General features: G+C 29.9%; 1 protein-coding gene and 1 pseudogene across 2 annotated transcripts; one reads left to right on the top strand and one right to left on the bottom strand.

Annotated features, from left to right (window-relative positions):
• Positions 1–765: 765 nt before the first annotated feature.
• Positions 766–2,501, bottom strand: LOC106451490 (aquaporin TIP1-1). 2 transcript variants are annotated; one of them, XM_048752512.1, is made up of 3 exons: positions 2,034–2,501; positions 1,157–1,542; positions 766–998 (listed from the first exon to the last, which is right to left on the bottom strand). In XM_048752512.1, exons 1-2 carry the CDS (start codon positions 2,415–2,417, stop codon positions 1,171–1,173), a joined length of 756 nt encoding a protein of 251 aa, XP_048608469.1. In that variant the 5' UTR covers positions 2,418–2,501; the 3' UTR covers positions 766–998; positions 1,157–1,170. The 2 variants fall into 2 exon arrangements, with proteins under 2 accessions (XP_048608469.1, XP_013748874.2); XM_013893420.3 differs by having other exon boundaries at positions 766–1,542.
• Positions 2,502–10,584: 8,083 nt separating this feature from the next.
• Positions 10,585–12,228, top strand: LOC106451488 (annotated as a pseudogene).
• The last annotated feature ends 297 nt before the right edge of the window (positions 12,229–12,525 follow it).

The raw sequence follows: 12,525 nt of genomic DNA, 5'->3' as shown, positions 1-12,525 counted from the left end.
AAGCTCGATATGTTTTCCTTTTTCTTTAACCCATCAAACTTCACTTTAATGAGTTAACTTGTCACTCAACTTAATTGGAATTATCTGACAGTGTTGGTAGATTTACCAAACCAACTAGCAAAACTTACAAATAATATCTTGTTACATGCTTACAAGAAAAATCATCTAAAACCTTTATTCCGTTGAGTTGTGATTCCTAACAACTAATGTAAATATACAATGTGTTTGTAATTAGTTACACATTCAACCGTATATAAAGCTCGTAAGAATTATTTTCTTTAGGTTAATTTGCTTTCTAGCATGTTTTCAAAGTGGATATTTCACTCAGTTCTACCATTTGAAGTATCTAATTATAGCTTCACAGAAGTTTGGGAAGGTCTTGTATATTCGTTTCTTCTATATATGATTCATCTTTGTGTTTGATTTGTAACTTCAAATAATTCCCATTTAAGGGAAGAAGATGAATGAAGTATTTAAAACAAAAAACAATACTATAGGTGTTACTGATATGTTTGACGTTAATTAACATACCGAAACTCAGTATCAAAGTTTTCTAAGGCATTTTAATTACCTTAACACCAAAATGGTTTTTATATTGTTATTATTAATGATAAAATTGTATATTCATAGTCTCTTTTCTCATTTTAAGAAGTTATGTAATAATCGAATCACATATATAGGTCATTAGAATACAATTATTGTCGAATATACTATACAACAACTCCATTTGCATAAGTCTCTGGATTTAAATAGGTTAATGTCTAATAAAGTGATAAGGACATAATGGACATTCAAGATGGAAAAATGGCATACAATTGGGACAAGCTTAAGATGAGATAGATACGTAATCGGTAATTCACAGTATAGTTGCAATTACCACTCTAGAAATCAACGGAACAGATCCGACGGTCATAAACCCATGTTGATACGAAATTACTCAAACTGAAAAACAAAACATTAATATTCAAAGACAACAAACTAAGTAGCACATGAGAAACATAGTAACAAATGTTTGGCCAGGCAATTGGGTATCTAATTCCCATAGTAACAAATGGGCTACTTCGCGCCGAGGGGTTAGTCCCCTGGAAGTTGAGATCCCTCCAGGTTAATCAAAAAAAAAAAAAAAAAAAAACAAACTAAGTAGCACATGAGAAACATAGAGACATCCATTCAGTAGTCGGTGGTGGGGAGCTGTTCATGTGTGGTGTTGATGAAGAAAACCTCGTAGATGAGTCCGGCGACTCCACCGCCGATAAGAGGTCCAGCCCAGTAGACCCAGTGGTTGTTCCACGACCAGCTCACCACCGCTGGTCCGAAAGCCACAGCGGGGTTCATGGAGGCTCCACTAAATGCCCCTCCGGCCAAGATATCGGCACCGACTATGAAACCTATTGCAATAGGAGCGATTGTTCCAAGACTCCCGTTCTTGGGATCAACGGCGGTGGCGTAGACTGTGTAAACTAGCCCAAATGTCATTACGATCTCGAAAACCAAAGCATTTGAAACTCCTACTCCCGCTGAGAGGCCAAAAGCCGGCACCACCTAGAAAAATCATATTGTTAATTCTACTTGACGAAGAAGTTAGGGAAAATCTAAGTTAAAATAGGAAAATTCTTATATGGCACCAAAAATTATGACAAAAATAGCATACAATTTTTCAAAATAGCAGTTTTGAAAAGATAAAATTACTAAATTACTTTGAACCTTAAACTATTACCATGACCCAATCCACTAAATTCTAAACCATAAAATCCTAGGCCTCATAAACATTAGATCCCCCATTACAATCACTAATCATAAATCTAAATATAAAATGAAAATGAAAAAGTCTTTTTTAACTTTTAATAAATGATATTTTTATTTTTTTTTGGTTTTTATTCTATTTTGTAATAAAAAAAATAGTGCTATTATAGGTATATTTCTTTAAAATAATTAGGTAACTTCAACTCAAAACATTTTTTTATACTATGCTTTTCTTCCAACGTGACAAAATTAAATATAAAAATAAAGAGCAAAATAGTAACGTTTCGTACCAAACCGCCGGTGGCGAACTTTAGGAGGAGACAAGCGACGACGGAACCGAGTAGCTGAGCAATCCAGTAAAGAATACCACGGAGGAGAGTGATGTTACCACCAACAAAAGCGCCGAAAGTGACGGCGGGGTTAACGTGTCCACCGGAGATGTTGGCGCCGACTGAGACAGCGACAAAGAGTCCAAAAGCGTGTGCAAGTGCGGCGGCTACGAGGCCGGAGGGAGTGGTGCCTCCATTTTCAGTGAGCTTGTTAAAAGCCATCCCGGAGCCTGAGCCGGCGAAAACAAAGATCATAGTTGATATAAACTCAGCCAACGCCGCCTTTAAGGCGTCGGGACGGGTGGCCTCATCGGCACGACCAACGGCAATGTTTCTGATCGGCATGATCGGAGAGAGACTGAACGGCTGAGATTAAAACTTGTGGATGATAGAAGAGTGAGATGGATTGATGATTTTTTGGTCTCCTCTCTACTCTTACTTATATATGAGGTGGCGCCATGTTGGTAACTGGTTACCGGTTGATAAATTATGAAGAAATAAACAAATATACAATAAATATGGTTGGAGATTATTTCATTGGGTCGGGTGAGTTTCAAATTTGTTTGAATATATTTAGGAACCGGCTAAACAAGTAATATCGATGTATGTCCAGCGAAGCGTAGCCGACCTATCTACGTGGAGGATAATGACTTGTCATGTAACTGCATAATGGGGCTTTTGTCCTTTTAGATTCTCTCTCGAGAATGATCTAGAGGTCAAAACAGGTCAAAAGGAAATACAATTTTCTTTTTGTTCGTGGCGGTAAAAGTTTATTTTCTCCAATCTTTTCCAAAATTTTCATGAATATTTTATTTTTCTACATAAAAATAAGAAACTAATATAAAAAGCTTTTTCTAAGTTTGTATTTCTTTTTAGTTTCAGCCTCCAGCATTAGTATCATTGTAAGTTTGTAACCAGTGTTAAGTCCAATAAAGAAATTCACCTCGTCAGCAGTAGACCAGACCTATCTTTAAAAAAAAAATTACCTCTAGTAGAATTATAAAGAAAATCCCTAAAAATTAGAAGAAGATTTGATATAAACAAGTTCAATATTTTGTTAAAAAAAAAGTTACTTTCGTTGATCCTTATACTTGAAAAGAGAATTCTGAGTCGATAAGTCACGGCTGGTTTCATGAATATAATATCCACAGTGACATTACATACTAACCTTCTATTATGGACAATTTTTGTATGGACAAATACTGTTTATATTATTGTTAACGATATTTATATAGCATTAATAATCTTTTTAACAAATCATGCGTTTTATTTTAGTGGCTTATTCGCCTCACTATACGAACAAATTATAAGATGTTATCTTGTTGTCTATGATCGTTGTCCTAAAAAAATGAAATTCACTAATTTAGTGACATGGAAAGCTTTGTATTATAAGTCAGGATATAGTTCAAAATGTTGTAAAACGATGGACACGCAGAACGTTGAATTTTGTATCTGCTATAAGCTTATTTCAATAATTACACACAAAAAGCTTATTTCAATAACTATTGAATAATTTTCTTTGGTGCTCCAATCACTTAAGAGAAAGACAGACGGATAACGGGGATGATTGGTCGGGGCTGTAGATGTTCTGGACAGCCAAAATTTAGTTTACATCTATATATGTCAACCAATCGAGCTTTGATTTCTTTAAAAAACTCGGAGCAAAAAAATCTCTGCAAAATCAAAATATGGCTGTAGAGAGCTTTATTTCCAGAGCAAAAAATTAGTGCTTTGAAAATCTACAACAAGAAAAAGTACAGCAAATAAATCTAGAGATTAAATTCTACCAATCATCCCGTTCGTTAACTCATTGTCTAAGCGTTTGCATTTTGGTTTGTGAACTAATAATATTTTGGGCAAAAGGTATTTGCATGACGGTCCTCCACTTAAGAAAAATAAAATCATTTATGAATGAATACCACTACGTTACAATCTGTTCCTTTTATGCGTGTGTTACGATTTGGAAAACTAGAGAGGCTAAAAAGTGGAGGAAATAAAATAAAGGAGTATATAATAAATATATAGAGGTAGTTTTTTTATTTATAAAGATATATATAGAGGTAGCTTCTTGTTTGAATGCTGTATACAAAACTACAATTTTGAATGTTATTATATGCCGTAATATTTCATTAGTGTTTTATATTAATACGAATCTTTAAAACATTGTTTCAAGTTTTATGAATGGTTCAGACAATTTAACTAGTACTTTATATAGATAAGATCCCAGTTTTGTATAAATTGAAAGGGTTTAAAGCAATTGCGTTATTGTGAACACACAAGGAACGGGAGTCGTGTGTGTTTGGAGAAACATCTAATTTCATTAACCAAACTAACTATACATTGAAAAGTTGGTCTTATCATATAACACGGGATGAAGTTGGATCCCTTAAAATGTTTCTTTAAAAAAATTTATATCATCTTTTCAAACGAATAACTGCTAAACATGTGAAACTTTTCTTTGATTTATAAAGTTGTACTATATTTTTACCTAGATCGCTGTGCACTGTTAGGTGCTTAGATAGATTCATTGTTTTGGGGATGATCGCATTAAACACTGATAGATAATAGCTCACGCCTCTATCAAATGGTTTGCATTCTGCATAGCTTATTCGATCTATCACGAGCGTTCTAGTTCTTTCTTCTCAGTGTCACATGTAACTCTACAAACCATAGTAGCAAAACACTGACCATCATTTAGTCAAAAAAAAAATACACTGACCATCATAAATACTTCATATTTGATGGATGACTCTTGATTAGCTGATTTTCAACTTCAAATTCTCTTAAACTGTGAAAGGACCCACCGTACACGTGGATAAATAGGTTCGGTCATGATAAACTTAGCCAAGTTCAAGAAAAAACTTCTTGGATCCCGATAAATGATCTAAATCGAAAAAGTTGGTTTTTAGAAATGTTTTTTGATAAACAAAAGACATGAAACCAATGGTTTAAAAACCAGAATCGAAACTGAACTGGATAACTATTTAAATCACGGTTCAATATGATATAACCGGATCAAACCTAGCTCAATAACTTGATTTAATATATTTTTAGTATATAAATTTAAAATTAGTATTAGTAAATATGGTACAAAATTAAAATAGAAATAAATACCAAATATAAAACATAATAAAATATAAAACATAATAAATATAAATTAGTTTTTAATTTATATGATTGGTTTATGGATTTTTGATTTTTTAAATGGATTTATCTAATTTAATAGTTTTGAAATTCTACCCGGCTACATGAATGGTTCATGGTTGAACCAATTATTAGATTCGATCCGCCTATATGACCGATTCATGTTCGAAATTGGTTCAACCAGCGAATCAGTTCAGTTTTGAAAACATTGCATGAAACTACTATAGTCGTAGTGACTTCAGTTTCTCTACTGTAACAAGGAAAAAACTACTGAAGTATTGAACTAATAATTTCTTATTGAACCCTTTTACATAAATCTGTGAAACGTATTTTTTCTCCTTTTGTCTTGTTAAATTCCTAGCAATTAAATATATCAGAATTTAACAAGTTCATTAGGTGCTCATCATCTTTACTTTTCTACTTCACTAATTATGAAAACTAGGAGTTTTCGAAATAGTAATTTTTAACATGACATTTTTTATTTCAAAAGAAAATTTTGATTTATATTTCAACATTATTAATTTATATTTTAACTTCAATTGTTATAAAAAATCATATTCAATTGTTATAAAAAATCATAAACGTATTTTTGTAATCTTATTTCTTTTGATTTTGTATAACTATTTAAATTTGATTTTATTTAAATTTTAATAAAGATAAAATTAGATTTTATAAAAATAGTTTTAATTATATTATTCTGTTTAATGATTATTTATTTTAAATATATATATATATCTTCCCATCTAATTTAAAAAAAAAAATATATATATATATATATATATATATATATATATATTTACATATAAATATAAATTCTAATAAATTTGAGACTTTGTTTGTTTTAGTTAAACTGAAAAATCTTTTTGATAATTTAAACGATGAAGATGAACAGATAAATTTAAATAATGCTTAAATATTAAACTATCAATTTTTTTTTGGATTAGTGTTACTTTATTTAGTTTATTTTTATTAATGTGAGATACATATATACATATATATTATTATTTTAATTGTGATATATGAATTATTAATATATTTAATAGTTTACCATAAATAAATATTTATATGGAAAATTGACATTAATGATGATATATGAGTTATTTTTATTACCATATTTAAAATCTCTGCAAAAAAATTTAAATTTTTATAAGGAAATTTTACATCTCACAATTAATATGATGCCATGTCACTATTTTCTAAAATCATGTCATTTATTTTAAGTGCTATGTCATCTTTTTTCAGATTGTAATGACGACATGTGTATAAATCACTTCGCAAATATAGTATAAGAGATAATTAGGGTTGGTGTACTTGATCATACTATCTTTTCTGTCTTACTTTTGGGTGAATTGTGGGGACTGTGGTCGGTGTAGTTACTAGTATTGTATTCTAGTGCTCTAAATCTATACTATTAAAGCAGGATCCTATTGTCATAATTACCTTAGGGGCATGTTTCCTTCACTAACATTGCATGTTTCATTAAGGGCAATTAAGTAATATTAATAACAAATCTATATTGGGTCATTATTTTTGGATCCAGCCCAAATCATTTGGGCCTATTAAAAAATCAGATTCAATTTTCACCTTTTTTTTTCCTTTGGACCATTGAGTCCAAGTTCAAATAATTTTTTTTCAACTATTCTTAATTATTATTTTTTCTTTTCTTAATATAATTTAAGCATTCATAAAAATAATTGAATTTTTTTATTGAAAAGTATAAATCTTTATTAAAAGTATATAATTTTTTAATTAAAATATTAACCCCATAATAAAATTAATTTATCAGAGTTATACCAACTTAATTCATTAAAAAAATAAAGTTTAATTTTTTTAACATAAATAGTCATTTAAAATGAAATACGATAAATAAAGATAAAATTTTTAAGTCTTTTATAAAATAAAATACAAATGTATGAAAATGTGACATTTACTAAATATTTGTCAATTGAAAAAAAAAAACAAAAATAAACCCGCGCTTTGAAAGCGCGGGTCAAAATCTATACTATTAAAGCAGGATCCTATTGTCATAATTACCTTAGGGACATGTTTCCTTCACTAACATTGCATGTTTCATTAAGGGCAATTAAGTAATATTAATAACAAATCTATATTGGGTCATTATTTTTGGATCCAGCCCAAATCATTTGGGCCTATTAAAAAATCAGATTCAATTCTCACCTTTTTTTTTCCTTTGGACCATTGAGTCCAAGTTCAAATAATTTTTTTTCAACTATTCTTAATTATTATTTTTTCTTTTCTTAATATAATTTAAGCATTCATAAAAATAATTGAATTTTTTTTATTGAAAAGTATAAATCTTTATTAAAAGTATATAATTTTTTAATTAAAATATTAACCCCATAATAAAATTAATTTATCAGAGTTATACCAACTTAATTCATTAAAAAAATAAAGTTTAATTTTTTTAACATAAATAGTCATTTAAAATGAAATACGATAAATAAAGATAAAATTTTTAAGTCTTTTATAAAATAAAATACAAATGTATGAAAATGTGACATTTACTAAATATTTGTCAATTGAAAAAAAAAACAAAAATAAACCCGCGCTTTGAAAGCGCGGGTCAAAATCTAGTCTATATTATTAAAGCAGGATCCTATTGTCATTTTTACTTTAGTCTGTCTTTTTTTTTCTAATATTGCATGTTTCATTAAGGGCAATCAAGTAATATTAATAACACATCTATATTGGGCCATTTTTTTCGAATCCAGCCCACTGTCCATATCAGATCTCTCTTGGGCCATTTGGGACGATTAAGAAATCAGATCTAATTCTCATATTTTTTTTTTTGGACCTTTGAGTCCAAGTTCAAATATTTTTTTTTCAACTATTCTTAATTATTTTTTTTCTCTTTTCGTAATATAATTTAAGCATTCATAAAAAAAAATTGATTTTTTTCATTGAAAAGTATAAATATTTATTAAAATTATATAATTATTTTATTAAAAATATTAACCACATAATAAAATTAATTTATCAGAGTTATACAAACTTAATTCATTAAAAAAATAAACTTTAATTTTTTAAACATAAATAATCATTTAAATTTAAACACGATAAAGAAAGATAAAAAGTTTAAGTCTTTTATAAAATAAAACACAAATATATGAAATATGATATTTACTAAATATTTGTCAATTAAAAAAAAAAGAAAATAAACCCGCGCTTTGAAAGCTCGGGTCAAAATCTAGTTAATCTTAAAGAGGATGTAAATAATTAATAATATAGTAATAATCATCATGGAAAAATGTTTTTTTAAGCTAAAAAAATAATAACTATGTCCCATTAGGATAATTCATATTTTGTATCGTTTTTGCTTCTAATGTCCTTTAGTAATTTCGAAAATAAATTAAATAAATATTTTACAAACTAAAAACATTGGAAAAATAGTAACTACTAATGAAATACTTATATGAATTTAGTGGTATTTTTTCAGCTCTAAAAATGTTTAAATCATAATTTCAAATTTTGTTCTACATAAAGTATAATCGGTATTTTACGAAATAGAAAATGAAATCTCTTTTTTTCATTGAATCTACTATGTTTAGAATATGTGATTTACGTAAATAATAGTACTTTAAAAATATTTAGAATACATATTTTGCGCTTAACCTATCACTATAATATCTGTAGAAATTAGAATTTACAGATTACTATAAATCTAAAATTTGCAGAAATCAAAATCTACACATTACTATAAAACTAAAAACCTGTGGAAACCGAGTTCTACAAATTTACTGTATTCTACAGATAACAATAACCAGTTCCGTAAATATGAGAAGAAAATATTTGGAAATATTTAGTGTCTATATATTAAAAAATCGATTTTTCAGAAAGAAAAAAAATTGTGGCAAGCCTTCTTCTCACGCCACCTTCAACTTTTAGGGTTTCTTTTTCTTTGAAATTTTTTAATGTTTCTTTTATTTTAATTACTTTAATTATTTATTATATTTTAATATTTTAATATTCAACAATTGTTTTGTTAATTGTAATTTCGAATTTACAATTAAAACTAAGGATATTATTGTCATTTTGAAAATAATTAACCTAATAGGACGTAAAGTATATGAAATTATTTTAATGGGACATAGTAACATTTTTTTTTGTCTAAAAACATTTTTTCCTGATCAATTAAGAGTTAACATTTTCTCCATGAAAAAGAGTAATCAAATTTTCAGGTTATATATGTACAAATTATTTATGCATCGTATGTGAACGACCAAATTCATTTCCGTTTCTTTTCAACGACTCCTCAATTAAAAAGCAAACATTTCTTAATTGGTGACTCGGTGATTACTGATTATTTATATCCAAGACGGCAGTTTTTAATTATTTGCAACATCTAGTTAATAGCGACAGCTAATCTAACAGTATATATATATATGAAAGTGTTTTCATTTTTGTTTTAAGTTTTAACCAAAAAAGTAAACTAAACATCTGAGAAATATAATTTTTCCAGAAAAATGAAAAATGACTTTACAATGTGAAAAATAAAATGGCTTATTAAAAAGTTATAGAAAAATATTATAAATGATAGATGTAATGATTTAAAACATTTTATATGCTTGGCATTACATGAATGATTTCATTGTTTCTCGACATTGTATAATCTTTACAGAATTAAAATATCAAAGGTATGTTTTCTGGAAACTCTATTTGATCAGAAATCATGAAAAGTTGTGTAGTGTATAGAAATGTTTCGGGATAAAAGACATTAAAAATATTATGCCCATCTTAAAATTGAGCATAGTGAAAACATGTTTCAAATGATTTTTTTTTTTTTTTTTTTTTGTAGACTAACATGTTTCAAATGATTATGATAAAATCTTATATGAACTCACATTTAAAAGAAACGCTAGTTTTTTTTTTTGAAACTAAGAAACGCTAGTTCGTCATCGAATATTTTGTATTAATGATATTTTGTACTTATGTTTCTTGTAAATTATAATTGATTAAACGTAATTTTAGCCAAATTTATTTGTAAGATAAACTCACATACACTGGGAAATTCAAACAGAATAAAATATAATTTCTAAAAATGTAATTAAATTTAAATTAATGTTCAATAAAAACTAGATTATTTTATTATAGAATGTCGTAAAATATTATTTTATTATAGAAATCACAAAATTGATTTAGTTGATTTATGTGCATTTGTCTTCTTCGAGTAAAGTGTTAGAAGATGGAAGATGGGCCACAAACGGACAAACTAAGTATTGGCCAAGAATGTCTTGTAGTAATGACAATCTGTGGACTAGATAGGAAGTGTTTGGCAAGTAAATCTATTAACGTCATCTCTTACGTCTTGAGTTCAGTTTTTTTTGTTTGCTCTCCACGCCAGTTTATTCTATATAAGCCCTTACAGATATAATCCAAAAATCAAACCAAAACTTGAGAGTTTCTTTTTACAGTTCAATCATCAGCATGGGTTCTGAAATAGCCAACAAAACTTATCCACTCCACTTTGTTCTCTTCCCTTTCATGGCTCAAGGCCATATGATTCCCATGGTTGATATTGCAAGGCTCTTGGCTCAGAGCGGTGTGACCATAACAATTGTCACCACGCCTCACAATGCAGAGAGATTCAAGAATGTTCTAAACCGTGCCATTGAGTCTGGTTTGCCCATCAAACTTGTTCAGGTGAAGTTTCCATCTCAAGAAGCTGGTCTGCCAGAAGGAAAAGAGAATATGGATTTGCTTGACTCCATGGAGCTGATGTTACCTTTCTTCAAAGCTATTAACATGCTCGAAGAACCGGTCCAGAAACTCATAGAAGAGATGAACCCTCGCCCAAGCTGTCTAATTTCTGATTTTTGTGTTCCTTATACAAGCAAAATCTCAAAGAAGTTCAATATACCAAAGATTGTCTTCCATGGCATGTCTAGCTTTTGTCTTCTATGTATGCATATTTTGTGCAAGAACCTTGAGATCTTGGAGAATTTAAAGTCAGACGAAGAATACTTCACCGTTCCTTATTTTCCTGATAAAGTTGAGTTCAGAAGACCTCAGGTTCCTGTAGAAACATATGTTCCTACAGGAGAGTTGAAGAAGTTGGCAGAGGATATAATAGAAGCTGATAAATACATCATATGGTGTCATAGTCAACACATTTCAAGAGCTTGAGCCTGCTTATGTCAAAGACTACAAGGAGGCAAGGTCCGGTAAAGCATGGGCCATTGGACCAGTTTCCTTGTGCAATAAGGTGGGAGAAGACAAAGCTGAGAGGGGAAAAAAACCAGACATTGATAAAGATGAGTGTATCAAATGGCTTGATTCTAAGGAACATGGCTCGGTGCTCTACGTTTGCCTTGGAAGTATATGTAATCTCCCTCTGGCTCAGCTCAAGGAGCTTGGCCTAGGCCTAGAGGAGTCCAAAAGACCTTTTATTTGGGTCATAAGAGGTTGGGAGAAGTATAAAGAGTTAGTTGAGTGGCTCTTGGAGAGCGGATTTGAAGAAAGAATTAAAGACAGAGGACTTCTCATCAAAGGTTGGTCTCCACAAATGATCATCCTCTCACATGCTTCTGTTGGAGGGTTCTTAACGCACTGCGGATGGAACTCAACTCTTGAAGGGATAACCTCTGGTCTACCTCTGCTTACATGGCCACTATTTGCAGATCAATTTTGCAATGAGAAACTTGTTGTGCAAGTACTAAAAACCAGTGTGAAAGTTGGGGTTGAGCAGCCTATGAAATGGGGGGAAGAGGAGAAGATAGGAGTGTTGGTGGATAAAGAAGGAGTGAAGAAGGCAGTGGAGGAATTAATGGGTGAGAGTGATGATGCAAAAGAGAGAAGAAGAAGAGCCAAAGAGCTTGAAGAATTAGCTCACAAGTCTGTGGAAGAAGGAGGCTCTTCTCATTCTAACATCACTTTACTCTTATAAGACATTATGCAACTAGCACAATCCAATAATTGATTACGTCATTGTTAAAGGAACGTAAACACTTATCTTTATTTTTCCTTTATTTGGAAACCGGGACTTAATAGTCAACACGTCCAGCATCAGACAAGTCGTGATGACTTCCACTTTCTGAATATTGTATAATTTCTGGGTTCACCCCTTCGGATTTACCCAAAGATTTATAGTTTATCCAAAAATTTAGAGTTTATCCAAAAGTTTAGAGTTTACCCAAAGGGCTTAAAGTTTACCCAAAGATTTAGAGTTTATCCAAAAGTTTAGAGTTTACCCAAGGGTTTAAGTTTACCCAAAGGCTTAGAGTTTATGATTTAGAGTTTGGGGATTAGGATTTAGGGTTTAGTGTTTTGCTGACGACGTTAAATTTTTTTT

Source organism: Brassica napus, chromosome C3 (assembly GCF_020379485.1).
Source record: "Brassica napus cultivar Da-Ae chromosome C3, Da-Ae, whole genome shotgun sequence".
NCBI classification, from domain to species: domain Eukaryota; kingdom Viridiplantae; phylum Streptophyta; class Magnoliopsida; order Brassicales; family Brassicaceae; genus Brassica; species Brassica napus.
The sequence above is the reverse complement of the archived record's forward strand: the minus strand, read 5'-3'. Positions and strand labels throughout refer to the sequence as shown.

What these genes read in the sequence shown, in the direction of transcription:
- LOC106451490 (XM_013893420.3), bottom strand. Translation starts at nt 2,417, where the DNA reads ATGCCGATCAGAAACATTGCCGTTGGTCGTGCCGATGAGGCCACCCGT. An exon ending in AGTTCGCCACCGGCGGTTTG is followed by an intron (nt 1,543 to 2,033) that starts GTACGAAACGTT and finishes TGATTTTTCTAG; the next exon opens with GTGGTGCCGGCTTTTGGCCT.